Source organism: Eptatretus burgeri, chromosome 2 (assembly GCF_056783735.1).
Source record: "Eptatretus burgeri isolate ZD-2024b chromosome 2, Ebu_testis_v1, whole genome shotgun sequence".
Classification (NCBI taxonomy): Eukaryota; Metazoa; Chordata; class Myxini; order Myxiniformes; family Myxinidae; genus Eptatretus; species Eptatretus burgeri.
This window is the reverse complement of record NC_140962.1, coordinates 47,594,126-47,608,309: the sequence shown is the minus strand read 5'-3', so window position 1 is coordinate 47,608,309 and position 14,184 is coordinate 47,594,126. Positions and strand designations below refer to the sequence as shown.

The following is a 14,184-nucleotide window of genomic DNA, read 5'->3' as shown; positions in this document are numbered from 1 at the left end:
CCTGGTGAGAGTCCAAGTCTCGCATCCATACAGCTGGAATATCAACAATGCACAGGTATCAACAGTGCCACATCCCATGATTCAGTAAATCCATGATTCTCCACGCCCAACCCAGATATCTATTGACCTCTGGCTCACAACATGCGGAAACATGAATATCACTGCCAAGGTAAGTGAATTACTCTGTGACCTCAACATCCTCACCACAAACAGGAACAGACAAGATAGCAGCATCCATGATGTCATTGAAAGCCTGGATCTTAGTTTTGACCCAGGAAACCCGTAATCCCAGCGACTCTGACTTCTTGTTCAGCACCTGGAAGGCCCCAGGAGGATATCCCGAGTCTCCCTGAAGATGACTGCATCATCTGCGAAATGAACGTCAGAAATCCTGACATTCCCAAACGATGCACCGCAGCTTTATGTCTCCGACATCCTCTCCAGAATCCAGTCCATACGAGCTCTGAGAAGTGTGAGTGCCAGTACACACCCTTGATGAACTCCAGTTACAACTGGAAATAAGTCCGAGAAGGAACCACCACACCTCACAGCACTTTCAGTACCAGAGTACGAGTATTGTTCAGAAATCAGGTTGACCAGGTTTGGTGGCACCCCACGAAGAACAAGAATCCTCCAGAGGGCATCCCGATTCACTGAATCGAACACTTTACAGAGATCAACATAGGCTGCAAGCAGCCCCTGCTGAAACTCTCGTCTGCGTTCAGTGAGGATCTGAAGAGCAAGGATACGGTCAATCGTTGACCTCTTTGGTGTAAAGCCTGACTGCTCTGGACGCTGGTGCTCAAGCAGATGGTAAAACCCATCAAGAATTATCTGAGCAAAGACTTTGCCCGGCACTGAGAGCAGCGTCACCCCTCGGTCATTGTTGCAGTCCTGGCGATCACCCTTCTCTTTCCAGAGAGGAGCAAGAAGTCTTGTCTTTCAGTCAGTTGGGATAATGCCTGTGTTCCAGGCAGAGCACAGAACTGCATGATTACAGCATTTCCACCAGCCTTGAGAAGTTCATAATGGATGCCACAGATCCCAGGAGCTTTACCCCCTTTCAACCGGTTCACCACAGCCTGTGTTTCCACAAGTGAAGACAGTTCACAGTTGATTGGAGGGTCAGCAAAAGGGGTGGTTACACCCCCGACATCCAACTCAACAGCCGGTGGGTCATCCTGGTACAGCCGCTCAAAGTAACTGGCTCAGCGGGCCTTTACTTCGGACTCCTCTGTCAAGAGCCCACCACCCTCTGTTCTCTCTGCAGTCTACCGAAGGACTTGCTTGGAGGAACACAATGCATAAATTCCTCTGTAAGCAGGACAAGAATCATTTGACCACAGGTGATGCTCCACCCCATCACAGTTTCCTTGCACTTCGGCCTCCTTGTCCTCCCTCAGCGCACATCGTTTTACGCCTCAGCTCCCTGAATAGCTCAGCTCTGCCATTAAGCCTGGCCCTGTGACTGGTCAATGGTATCCAGTGTCGTCTTGGGGGACGAAGTTCTTCTTCCTCTGATGGTGGTTCCCAAGACTACCACCAGCAACATCAACGATGGTGGTCTTGAAGGCACTTCCCAACTCCTCAGGATCTCCAAAACACCTAAACCTCCAAATCCCCACTCAGTCTGTTTGCAATCTCCCCAGCGACCATCCCATCCTTGAGCTTGCTAACATCCAGCCTTGGCTGGGATGGTACCATTCTCCTAGATTTGAGCTGCAACTTCAGAGATGCAAAAACAGGCCTGTGGTCAGTATTGAATAACTGAGCACTCAGGTCAACCTTCTCTTTCTGGAGCATCCTCCAGTGATGATCAATGCTCACATGGTTAATCTCCTTTGCCACACCACCAGCATTGGAATACCAAGTCCAGCGATGAGCCTGTGGGTGCGGAAACCATGAACCAGCCATCCTAAGTCCATGACTTCTTTGCAAAGTCAAGGAACTTGGTGTTCTTCTGATTCACAGTTTCAGACCTATGGGGACCAACACACGTCTCGTAACCATCCTTGTCAGTGCCAGTCGATGTATTGAAATCCCCCAAGACGAGAAGAGTATCTCGCCTGGAGCACTGATCAACCACAGATTTGAGCATGGCATAGAATATCCCCTTCACAGTGAGGTCATCCGATGTGCAAATCCTGCCACCAACCTCCGAGAAAGAGGTTACTCAACTGCAGGAGGACTTCCGCAGACAGTTGGGCACCAGATACGTTTGGCTCCCAAGGAGCTCTTACACCCTTTTACAGGTTTTGTTTTCTAATCCTACTGGGTGTGTATATCCTTGCACCTCCCTCACCAAGAAACCTGGTGGGGGAGACTGTTTAGTCACCGACAACCTGACCATGAAGCAGGTTAGTACAGGTTTACATGGTACCTGGAGAAAGTCACAGATCTGATCTGACCTGAAAATAAACCTGATGCAACTCAAAGCCAGTATTCTAGGAAAAATCACCAAACTATCCATGCAGATTCACTCCTGCTCATGGCCGTTCATGTGATGGAAGACAATGGCATGTGAAGTGATCTTGCACCGACACAATCACTCCCCAATGGTACTGATGTTTCTACCTATTTTTGCGGTATGATTAGAGAGGTGTCTGTGGATTTTTGCCATTTACAGGTGATGTACGGTGGTAGGAAGTCGTAAACATTTCTGTTTACTTACGATGTACACATGCCATTGCTACAGTGCACATTTTCAGTATTGCATGTCTACATATACAGTTTGACCTCTGTCACAGTCTCTATGGTTATAAGAAACATTCAGAACATTGTTTTTGTCAATGTATACAGTCCCTGTATTCACAATCCACAAGGCCAGGGATTAATCCAAATATAAAGAAATATTGCTTTGTTCAGGCAAATTGAACGCAGATACAGGGTCGTACGTTCGAAAATACAGATGAGATTGCTGAAATCAAATTAGATATCATCCCCTGTACAGGCTCCACCATGAGTTTAAGCCATATAAAAATAGATTAAAAACATCATCAACAAGTAGAGCTATATTCAAAGTACACTGTCCCCATTCCAAATAGATAAATAGCAAATCGTCCAGCACGTGACATTGCCGGGGCGCCCCGCGATACCGCCTTGCAGCACATTGAGACAGAATTGGGAGGGAGGGGTGCACTTCTTCGGTGAATGGGTACAAATGATACTTACTCGCCATGCAGCACATGGAGGGAGCGGTGTACATTAATTTCCTGATTAATCGCATCATTAAAGTCAATAAATAATAATCGTAAAATAATTAATTTCTTGATCAATTGGCTCATAGCATCCTTAAACCACCATTGTTTCATCCGAATGTGTAACTTTTTGGAAATTAAGTAAGTAATCAAAAAATTAAATCATCGATTAATCATTAAATCACAAATACCCTTTTTATAGCCAAATTACTTGTTCACCATTGTGTCCAAATATCGGCTTCTGAGCGTAAAGAGTACCCGAGATATTACCCAGATGAGAGAAAATAAATGAGGATTTAATCGATAATAATTGAGGAATTAATCAATAAATTGATGAATCAAAAAATAAAAATACTGTTTTTGTAAAAGCACAAATTTGTCCCCAAATTTCAGCTTCCTTGCTCAAACGTTGGCTGAGATATCGCCCGGACAAGCAAGAAAGAAAGAAAGAAAACAAACAAACAGAGTCAAAACTGAGTACTCCCTTCGGTGCCCGGCAATGTCATGCATCGCCTCGATATGGAATTGGGAAGGAGCGGTGTACAATATCTGAGCATGTGGTTTTGCTTTGTTCAAATAACTTTAATGTATCTATCAAGTAAAAATTAATCTGTTGCGAATTTAAAGATCTGCAGTTCAAATATGAGATGGTCAGGAGTTCGTGAGATACAAATATCACGTCACCCAAGAGTATTACTTTTTAAAGACGGTGGACATTTGTCTAAATGCTTACATTTCAAATGTATATCTAATAATAATAGTTTGAAATATAATTCAGATTATATTATGTGGGAGTTCCATGTGATGAATCTCAATCCTGCAGGTGTTCCATGAAGAATTGGCCCTGCAGTGGGTCGTGAGTAAAGGCTCAGTGCGGGACACAGCAATGCAACATTCCTGGTTCTTCTTTGAGCTGATGGTAAGTCTCATGTGTTTCCTTTATTGTCTTTTATTTATTTTATTTTTTTGTGTTCACTCCTGGGATATTCACCTTCAGCTATTTTCTGTTCATCAGCTTTCCCAATCAGAACATTTAATTGGACAACCCATAAATAAATCATCCATCATCAGAATTTTCGATTGGTGGATACTGACAGTAGGTAGTTGCTATTGTGTGCTGCCTGTGGTTGCTGGTTGCATCATTTTCTGGGGGCACAGATGGGGGTGCCGCTGATGCTGTGCCCCGATTCCAGTACACTGGTACTCATTTCGCCGAACTCGGAAAGATGACAGGCTGAGTCAACCACACTGACAGTAAGGTTACATACAAGCAGTAAATGCAAATAAAAATTGATTTAGACAGAATTTGATCATTGTACAGTGCACAAACATAATAAAAAGACAAGAAACTTAAGATAAAATCCAACAGTAATAGTTGAATATCAGGTGCAGAAAACTTCCAGAAATTTCTGCTGCAATCGCAAAACAAGAGGAGTTAAAAGTTTAAAAATTATGTCTTTTCTGGAAGATCCAAAATGACAGGGAATTGATGAAACTTTTCTTATTTTTCAAAGTTTTCCTCTGCTACACATACTCACTTGTCACAACCTATTGGGTAATGCCTTGATACCATCTGCATACAAATATTTGGGATAGGTACACAGCCATTCATAATGCAAGCTTTGACATCATCATCATCCATAAACGTATCGCTACCCATTCAGGTGTTCTTTGAGTGGTCCAAAGGGATGAAAATTACAAATTGACAAATCTGGACAATATGAGTGATCACTATGAACTTCCCAGTCAATCTCTATGAAAGAGTAGTCGCCAAGCATTATTGTGTGGTGACGTCATTCCCTGAGATATACCTGGATGTTGTTTGCTTACTGCTCGTCGGACAACATTGCATGAACATTGATATTTTTGTCTGTTCATGAAATTCCACACTCGTTGAACTGTTAAACTCCCAAAACACGATCTGCACAATCTTTCTGACTGATTGTTTGACCTTGTATTTATTTTGGTGGTGGGGACAAAGATTGTCTCCACTCAAAACTGGCTTGCTTCGACACTGGCCCGGGTCTCATCACATGGTTCAATTATCTTAAATAAATCATCTCCCTCCCACCATGCCATTCTGACAAGTTACCTTTTGTTCAAACTTTTGATCCTTCACTGCCCATCTTTCATGAGCCTTATTGAATTTCGAGTGAACATTAACGATTGCTTCTGCACTTCTAATATTGACATCATATTATTCTGCATTTTTACATGTAGCAATATGGTGATTCTCCAAAATTAGCTTTTCTATCAATTCAGCGTTTTCTTGAATGATAGTACTTACTGGCACGGGGGAAGTATCAAGATTTCTCACCAATTAACAACCATTTTTAACTCGTTCCATCATTTAAACACAATTGTACAAAAAAAAACGCTCAGTGGCGTAATGGTTAAAGCGTCCACTGCGAGTCTGGGAGGTCGGTGGTTTGAACCCCAGCCGAGTAATACCAAAGAATTTTAAAATGGAACGTGTTGCTTCCTTGCTTGACACTCAGCATATAAAAGGATAGAGCATGGGCAAACAACACTGGTAAGGCAATGGCAAACCACCCAGTATAACCCTTGCCAATAAACTGCTTCGGGATCAGCAATGCTCGATAAAGAGTATGGTGCATCAAAATCAAATAGAAACAAGAAAAAGAGCAATTAGAGATGGCAGACCCTCACCACGACTTGTTTTGTGTGGTGGTTTTTGTGTACTGGTGTGTTATGTAATTAATAAGAGACATAACTAGAACTGCCACTTTATAACTGCTGGCAGTGATGACCGGGTCCCAAGATGTCTCGCTTTGATTGGACGCCTGACCCTGACCCTTGACGTTTATTATTATCCAAGTGAATTCAGAATTGGATGAACATATATTCAATTCAAATCAGATGGAAGACCAAATAGGTACAGTACTGTATTAGGTACATATTACTCCCCATCCCCTCCATCGAGGTCTGATTAAAAAGTTGGAGATGCAGAGATAACTTGGGGAGGGGGGGGACGAAATGGCTGGATAGCTATAAAAGCTGCACATAGTTAGACCTGAAGACAGAAAATGAACAATCGACTCTTTGTTGTGGGAATTAGCTATTTGGATTCTGACAGCATTTAGAAGAATTCATGGATATGCCAAAACAAATCAGCATTCTACGTCAACCGACACAGAAAAGGGACATCCAGCCTTTTACACCCGTCACATGTTGATCCAGCATTTGCTTAGTCAAGCTGAAAGGTAGATGAAAACTTGCTCATATGGATTACTCATGAAACATACTGAACCCTTCCTACACTACGAAGGGCTTGGCGTTTTTCTCATCTCACTTTATTTCTGTCCTTGCACAGATCCTGTTAACTTGCTCATCCTCTTTTTTTTTTGCCTTCCCCACTTTCATTACTTTGTGCTGAATGTTCCACCCACTGTGTGCCTTGATTGTTCAAATAGGCTGTAGAAATTAAGATTGTTGATTGATCCTCTCGAATTGTGCTTGCTCATAGGTAAAGAGCATGGCCCAGTATCTTCACTTCACCAACAAGCTTCAGGCACCGCGCCATACACGCTTCCCTGAGCGTTTTTGTGATGACATCAGCAAGTTGACTGCCAGCATCACTTCTGAGCTGCTGGAAAAACTTCATAAGGTTATGTGACAAATTATCTGCATAGTAGACATTTTATTCCGAAATAATTGAGGATTTTGAGGGTTTGATTAATTTTTTTTTAATTTGACGGAGCAAATTTTTTTTTAATGCTCACATTGTGAAATATTTGTTTTTTTTTGTGGGATTTCAGATAATTTTGGTTGTCGTCACCAATTGCCAATGGGTCCAATTAACAGTTGTGATATTCTTTCTCTCCTCGATGGATGTGATAGGAGTCACAGTATGAGCTGGTGGACCGTCTGAATATTAGCCTGGCCTTCTTTTTCAACGATCTCTTGTCTCTCATGGACCGAGGCTTTGTCTTTCGACTCATAAACAACTACTGTAAGCAGGTAAGCATGTGAGATTGTGTTCTCTCCCATTTTTCCATCAACTATTATTTGTTTGTGATCCCTCCTCGATGAAAAGTCTCACTTATTGGTTCAGTTCCCAGTTTGTCTGCCTGCATTTACACCGGACCGATTACATTTTGAGTTCATTGTAAACATTTCCAGCGGCTTTAAAGCATCGTCACTATTTTTCAGCTTACAATGTTTAAGTTTGTCGAGCAAAAAGTTTATTTTTGAACCACCCTCTTACCGATGCACAATACTCTGCACAATACTCGTATATTCTCACGACAATGAATAAACAATTAATTGCTGAATGTTTCAAAGTTTATTCGTTTGATGAAAAAAAAAAAATTCTATAACCTGTAATCTGTGCAATAAGATGTTGATTTTTTTTTATTTTAAATTTCTTTCCATTTAATCGATTCAGCTCTGGAATAAGCTGGAAACGTCTCCAAACCCGACACTCGTCACCCCAATCTCGACTCTGCGTCTTGATCTGATTCACGTTGTGTGCAGTCACGAGCACTTTGTCTGCCTGTGTCGACCTACTGCTTCACACTCCCCAACTGCCTCACCATCTCCTTCCCCTTCAGTCACGAGTAATGCTTCACAGGTGCGTCTGCACTTTGAGGACGTTTTGTTACCTGTTGGCTACACTGTGGAGTAAGAGATATAATTGTTTGCAATTGACATTGTCCATTACATGCACAGTAGCTGTCTGAGACCTGCATGTTTGTAGACACATTCAGGATATCAGCACAATGTGATTACAGAATTGGCACCATTACCACAACACAGCAGGTAAATGAGGTCCTATTTGTTTTTAGGATTTCATTCTTTAATGCTCAATGCTTGTAATCACTCAATTGATAGCCTGCTCACCTTTAAGCCGTCTGTCGACATTGTTCCCTTCTGTCGTCGAATCCGATTAAAACTTCCATATTTTTCAGCATGCAAGGTCAATGTGGAGTATTAGTCAAATTGGCTAATGTTCCCATTTTTAGCTCACCTGGAAGGTAGTTCCAGGGAGCTTGTGGGATGGTGTGTCGTCCATCCATCCACAAATACTTGCAACTTCTTCTCAGAAACTACACATGCAATTCTGATGAAACTTGACCACAACCTTCATGAACCGTGATGTACCAAAGATTGTTCATGACATTAAAAAAAAATTGGTGTGTATGGGGGGGCAACCACCCCCCGCCCCCCAAAAAATCTATTTGACTTGTTCTCCGAAACTATGCACATAATTTTATGAAACTTGGCCACAACCTTAATCACCTGTGATGTACCAAAGTTTGTTCGCACCATTAAAAAAATCAGGGTCTAAAGGGGCCTATTGGGGAGGGGGGGGGTTGCTCCCCAAAATATGTATTTGCTTTCTTCTCTGCAACTACGCGCACAATTTCAATGAAACTTGACCGCAACCATCATCACCCGTAATGTACCTAAATTTGTTCACGCTATTTAAAAAATCGGGGTCAAAGGGGATTTACAGTGATTGGCAGGGGGGGGGTTGCTCCCCGAAATAGGTATTTACTATAACATTGGTTAATTGGTACATTTTGATGACTCCATCCCACGTTGACTTCCTCCTCAGTTTCATTATATTCCACCAGGTGAGCGCCCAGGGGTATTGCCCCTATGTTTCTTCCTTCATTCATAGATAAGTTCATTTGGAGTACAAGACGAAGCTAAATCAACTCCGGTAGTTAGCAAAACTGTCAGTCAGTCAGAACAATCGAGGTGTTAATTCCTCCCTGGCACTCACAACACATCACTAGCTTCAGTACTTCCACAATCATGAAAGTTAATGAGCTGTTTTGAGCATATTATTTGAACTACTTTGTGGGACAATGTTTTGGATAAATTAGGAATGTAAATGGTTTTTCAACATGTTTGTTTCCATATAGAGGTCAAGTATTTTATAAAGCTACAGAATCAATATCATCACTGGGTCAGAGCACATTACATTTTGCCAGTACCAAGCACATTTCTTGCTGGCACCTTATTTCCCATACTCAGACATATTGCAAACTTAACGACTTCCATCTTAAAAAAAACTGCCGTGTACGACTTGCACGACTTTATGGGAGGCATTTTGAGATCATGTAGTAAAGATGGATACATATGATTCGAGTTTAAAGGCATGGATGGATACAAACGTAATTGGTGAGTGTGTGCTCGTTAATGATTGGATACTGTGATTTTGCATGCATCAGTGAGCGGATTAACGTTTAATTGCTCACCCAATCGGCAAACGTTCCAGGCAATGATTTCTGTAATGTGTATTAAATTAACAATTATGCATTTTATTACAGCATGGCAACGTCGCCCTGTTATACAATTTCAGAAAATATCACACTTTGCAATGTTTTTTTTTTTTCATTTGTGCAATTCAATGTCTTAAACATAAGTACTGCATAAACAAACTTAAGGAAAATGATAAATTAAGATTATCGGATGTGATTATTGCAAGGACATGATGTGCCCGATATCAAACATTTGAACTTTATGTCCTGCACTTATCATTTGTGCAGGGTGTGTCAATAAAAGGTTAACCACTTCAAAATTTTATGAACCAAAACATTGAGTCATAAAACAAAAGATTAACTTGGAAAATGCAAACCAAATCATGGAGAAATTAAACTCGTTATGCGTTCATGCACTGATAGTTAAGGTGTTCGATGTGAGCATCCCCACGCACACAACATGAATTCACACGAACTGTGAAGTTTTCAATGAGGTTTCTGCAAGTTTTCATGGTTACTGTCTGTACACAAGCCTCAATTGCTGCCTTCAGATTAAGTTCAAATCTGGGGTGTTCCTTGTAGACGTTATCGTTACAAGCTCACCAGAGGAAAAAAGTCCAGCGGATTGAGGTCGGGGCTGTGTGGAGACCATTCATTTTCCAAACACAAACTGAGAACTCATTGTCCGAATTTTTGATGTAGAAAGGCAATTGTTTGGTTGGCTGTATCCGGGGTAGCACCTTCTTGCATGAACCAATGTCGCCGTAGGGCTGCAGTGCTCATCGATTGCTTCAAGTCTTCGTAAAATGCGTTAACAATCGACCGGTGTCGTTCTTCATTGATGGTTCCTCCATCTTTTGCTGCAGCATCTCACACATAGCGACTCGTGCTGCTTTATCCCCATCGGTCAATTTATGGACCGTTGTGATGTGGTGAGGAAAGAGGTTTAAATCTTGTTTCATTATTCTTCTGATACTGCTGGGAGTGAGACCCAGTTCAGCCAATCTTTGTCGATGCGATTTCTTCGGGCTTTGCTTGACTGACTCACGAACTCGTTCTGCGTTTCCTTCACACCGTGCACTTCTTGGGCGACCAGACCTTCCCTCGTTAATGTTGAGAATCGTCCCTTCACTTTTGCACTTTTTCACACGTTTCCAAATCGGTGGCTTGCTTGGCTTGTTTCTGGGATGCACTCCATAATCAGTACAGAACCTCATCTGGACGGAAGCAATTGATTTGGTCTCAAAATACCACTTGACAATGTTTAATCTTTGCTCCGAAGAAAACATCATGATTTTCCGTAGAATACTTTGGTTATGCTTGAATGTCTTCTCCAAAGATCATTGATCACTCCTTCAAAACAAAAACAAAATTAAAGTAATGACGAAAAGTACAAAGGTCATTTGAAGTGGTTAACCTTTTATTGACACACCCTGCACACATACTTTCCAAGTTTCATGGGTGGTGTCAAAAGAATTGTGTGCACCATTGAATAAGCTTGCAGAGAGGTTATCATCTATTTTCTTGTATGAAAATGAGCATTGCTCGCAAATAGTTGCCATGTTGGATTCTCAAACTTCGATCAAGTCAGAATATGACAGTTTTGACTTTTATGCTGGATTCTGACATCATCTGGGTTTGTGGGGCAGGGCTCCGGAGCATCGACTGTCGACCTCCATGTTGCAAGAATGTTCGAGCTCTCCGTAGAGTATCGACGTCATCATTTCCTTTCAGGACTTATTTTGGCTGAACTTGCACGTTCACTTGACCCCGATGTGGAAGGGTGAGTGGTCTTGTCACTTACGTTTTATTCATTCATCCAACTCTTTATCAGATTTATGGGAACAGCTCCCAACATGTGATTTTCATGATATTGCAGTCAAATAATGAAAAAGGTAAAAAAAAAAAAAAAATTACCACCATTATTACCCTTGTCAGAGGAAAGGGTATTGCATTTGGGTCCATTTGTTTGTTTGTTTTTCTCAAAGAACGTGTGTTTTTCTCCACAACCGCTTGAAGGATTGAGACAAAATTTTCACCATCGGAGTGACTACTCATGTGGAATGTTTGGTTGATAATTATGACGTCACAGGTCATGTGGTGTGATGTGGTATGGCAGCCATGTTGAGACAAAGGAAAAAAATTGGACCTCTATCTCCAAAATCGCAGCAAGTAAAAAATTGAAATTTGGCACATGGCAAGTATTCCTCAAGGAGAATAAGTGCATTTTTTTAACTACGTGCCCATACGTGCATGCCCATACGTGCATGCCCATACGTGTGTGGCCGTACGTGCAAAAAAAAAAAACTTTCAAACCGCGAGCCAGAAACAACAACTACACAGGCCGTTCCTTCTCTCTCGTGTGCCCGTACGTGCGTGGCCGTATGTGCAAACCAAAAAAATAAAATAAAAAAAACTTTGAAACCACGAGCCAGAAACAAATACACAGGCCGTTCCTTCGCTCTCGCGTGCCCGTACGTGCGTGGCCGTACGTGCAAACGCCCCCCCCCCAAAAAAGCTTTCAAACCGCGAGCCAGAAACAACAACCACACAGGCCGTTCCTTCGCTCTCGCGTGACCCGTATCTTGCCAAAAGGTGACCACGTGTGACTTCTTTAAGGTCACACTGAGGTGAACAGAGCTGCTATCCACCAGGAGCAACTCCTTGAGGAATATCTGCCTACGAGAGATTCCGATGAGAATCGTTCTACAGAGTAACCATGAAAAATATGCGTTTGCCTCATAACGTCACCAAATGACGTCATAATGTCTCAAGCTTGACATATCAAGAAAGCACTCATCGAGGTGTTCAATTTGAGGTACTACACGATATGGTTCCTAAAACTTGAAAATTTGACCTTGGGGTCAAATATGTTTGACCTCAGGCGCTAACCATGAAGGTCAAGGCCATTCGCCACCAAAAACTAATCAGCTGAGCGCCAGACCATATATGACATTCCCATAAAGTTTGGAGACGATTCGATTAAAATTACTCAAAAAATAAGGGTTTCGTCAACTCCCCTGATTTGCGACAAAGTGACCTTGACCTTTGACCTTGACCTTCAAAATTTTATGCGCTGAAAGGGACCTCTATAGGCCTCTGATATGCGAAGTTACAAAAATTTCCAATGATAACTGTGCTCTGCAGAGTGATTTATACGTGATTACAGACAAAAAAACCACGTATGAAAGTCAAGGCCAATCGCCACCAAAAAATAATCAGCTGAGCGCCAGACCATGAACTATATTCCCATGAAGTTTGAAGACGATCCGATCAAAATTACTCAAAAAATAAGGGTTTTGTCGACTCCACTGATTTGTGACAGTGACCTTGACCTTTGACCTTGACCTTCAAAATTTTATGCGCTGAAAGGGACCTCTATAGGCCTCTGATATGCGAAGTTACAAAAATTTCCAATGATAACTGTGCTCTGCAGAATTTTTTATACGTGATTACAGACAAAAAAAAAAACATACAAGCTGACTAACATATCTTGCAAAAACTTCGTTTTGGCAAGATAACAATGGTCCCACTAAGCGCAAACCAGATGGGATGGATGGCGTATCGCTGCAGAATACTGTGGTAGCCATGCTGGTTAAGTGTGCCTTGAATTCTAAATAAATCACCGACAGTGTCACCAGCAAAGCACCCCCACAACATCACACCTCCTCATCCATGCTTCACGGTGGGAACCACACATGCAGAGATCATCCGTTCACCTTTTCTGTGTCTCACAAAGACACAGCGGTTGGAAACAAAAATCTCAAATTTGGACTCGTCAGACCAAAGGACAGTTTTCCACCGGTCTAATGTCCATTGCTCGTGTTTCTTGGCCCAAGCAAGTCTCTTCTTCTTATTGGTCTCCTTCAGTAGTCGTTTCTTTGCAGCAATTCGACCATGAGGCCTGATTCACAGTCTCCTCTGAACAGTTGTTGTTGAGATTTGTCTGTTGCTTGAGCTCTGTAAAGCATTTACTTGGGCTGCAATCGGAGGAGGTAACTCTGTGTCTTCCTTTCCTGTGGCGGTCCTCATGAGAGCCAGTTTCATCATAGCGCTTCATGGTTTTTGTGACTGCCCTTGAAGAAACTTTCAAAGTTCTTGAAATTTTCCAGATTGACTGACCTTCATGTCTTAAAATGATGATGGACGTCGTTTCTCTTTGCTTCGTTGAGTTGTTCTTGCCATAATATGGATTACTGCAGTTCAGACAAAATAATGGTCTTTTACCAAATCGGGCTCTTCACTGTGTACCAACCCTCCCTTGTCACAACACAACTGATTGGCTCAAACACATTAAGAAGTAAAGAAATTCCACAAATTAACTTTTAATGAGGCACACCTGTTAATGGAAAAGCATTCCAGGTGACTATCTTATGAAGCTGGTTGAGAGAATGCCAAGAGTGTGCAAAGCTGTCATCAAGGCAAAGGGTGGCGACTTTGAAGAATCTCAAATATAAAATGATTTTGATTTGTTTCACACTTTTTTTGGTCACTACATAATTCCATATGTGTCATTTCATAGTTTTTATGGCTTCACTATTATTCTACAATGTAGCAAATAGTAAAAGTAATGAAAAACCCTTGAATGAGGAGGTGTGACCACACTTTTGACTGGTCCTGTATATGTATAAATATATATCTACTCGAAGATAACCCGCACAAAACGCGGCATAACATGGATGTGACACTATAGTATATCACGAAATGAGTGCCTGTTATCGACAAAAGCAGAGCACACTTACTCATGTTAACCC

The 14,184-nt window shown here is 41.8% G+C and overlaps 1 protein-coding gene across 2 annotated transcripts in view; it reads left to right on the top strand.

The window, feature by feature from the left end:
• LOC147031988 (dedicator of cytokinesis protein 7-like) overlaps positions 1–14,184 on the top strand; it is a 272,420-nt gene that overhangs the window by 196,457 nt on the left and 61,779 nt on the right. For both annotated transcript variants that reach the window (XM_085869231.1, XM_085869229.1), the window contains exons 25-29: positions 4,021–4,116; positions 6,685–6,825; positions 7,059–7,178; positions 7,606–7,791; positions 11,080–11,213. In XM_085869231.1, the coding sequence (XP_085725357.1) occupies positions 4,021–4,116; positions 6,685–6,825; positions 7,059–7,178; positions 7,606–7,791; positions 11,080–11,213 (677 nt within the window). The remainder of the gene's footprint in view (positions 1–4,020; positions 4,117–6,684; positions 6,826–7,058; positions 7,179–7,605; positions 7,792–11,079; positions 11,214–14,184) is intronic.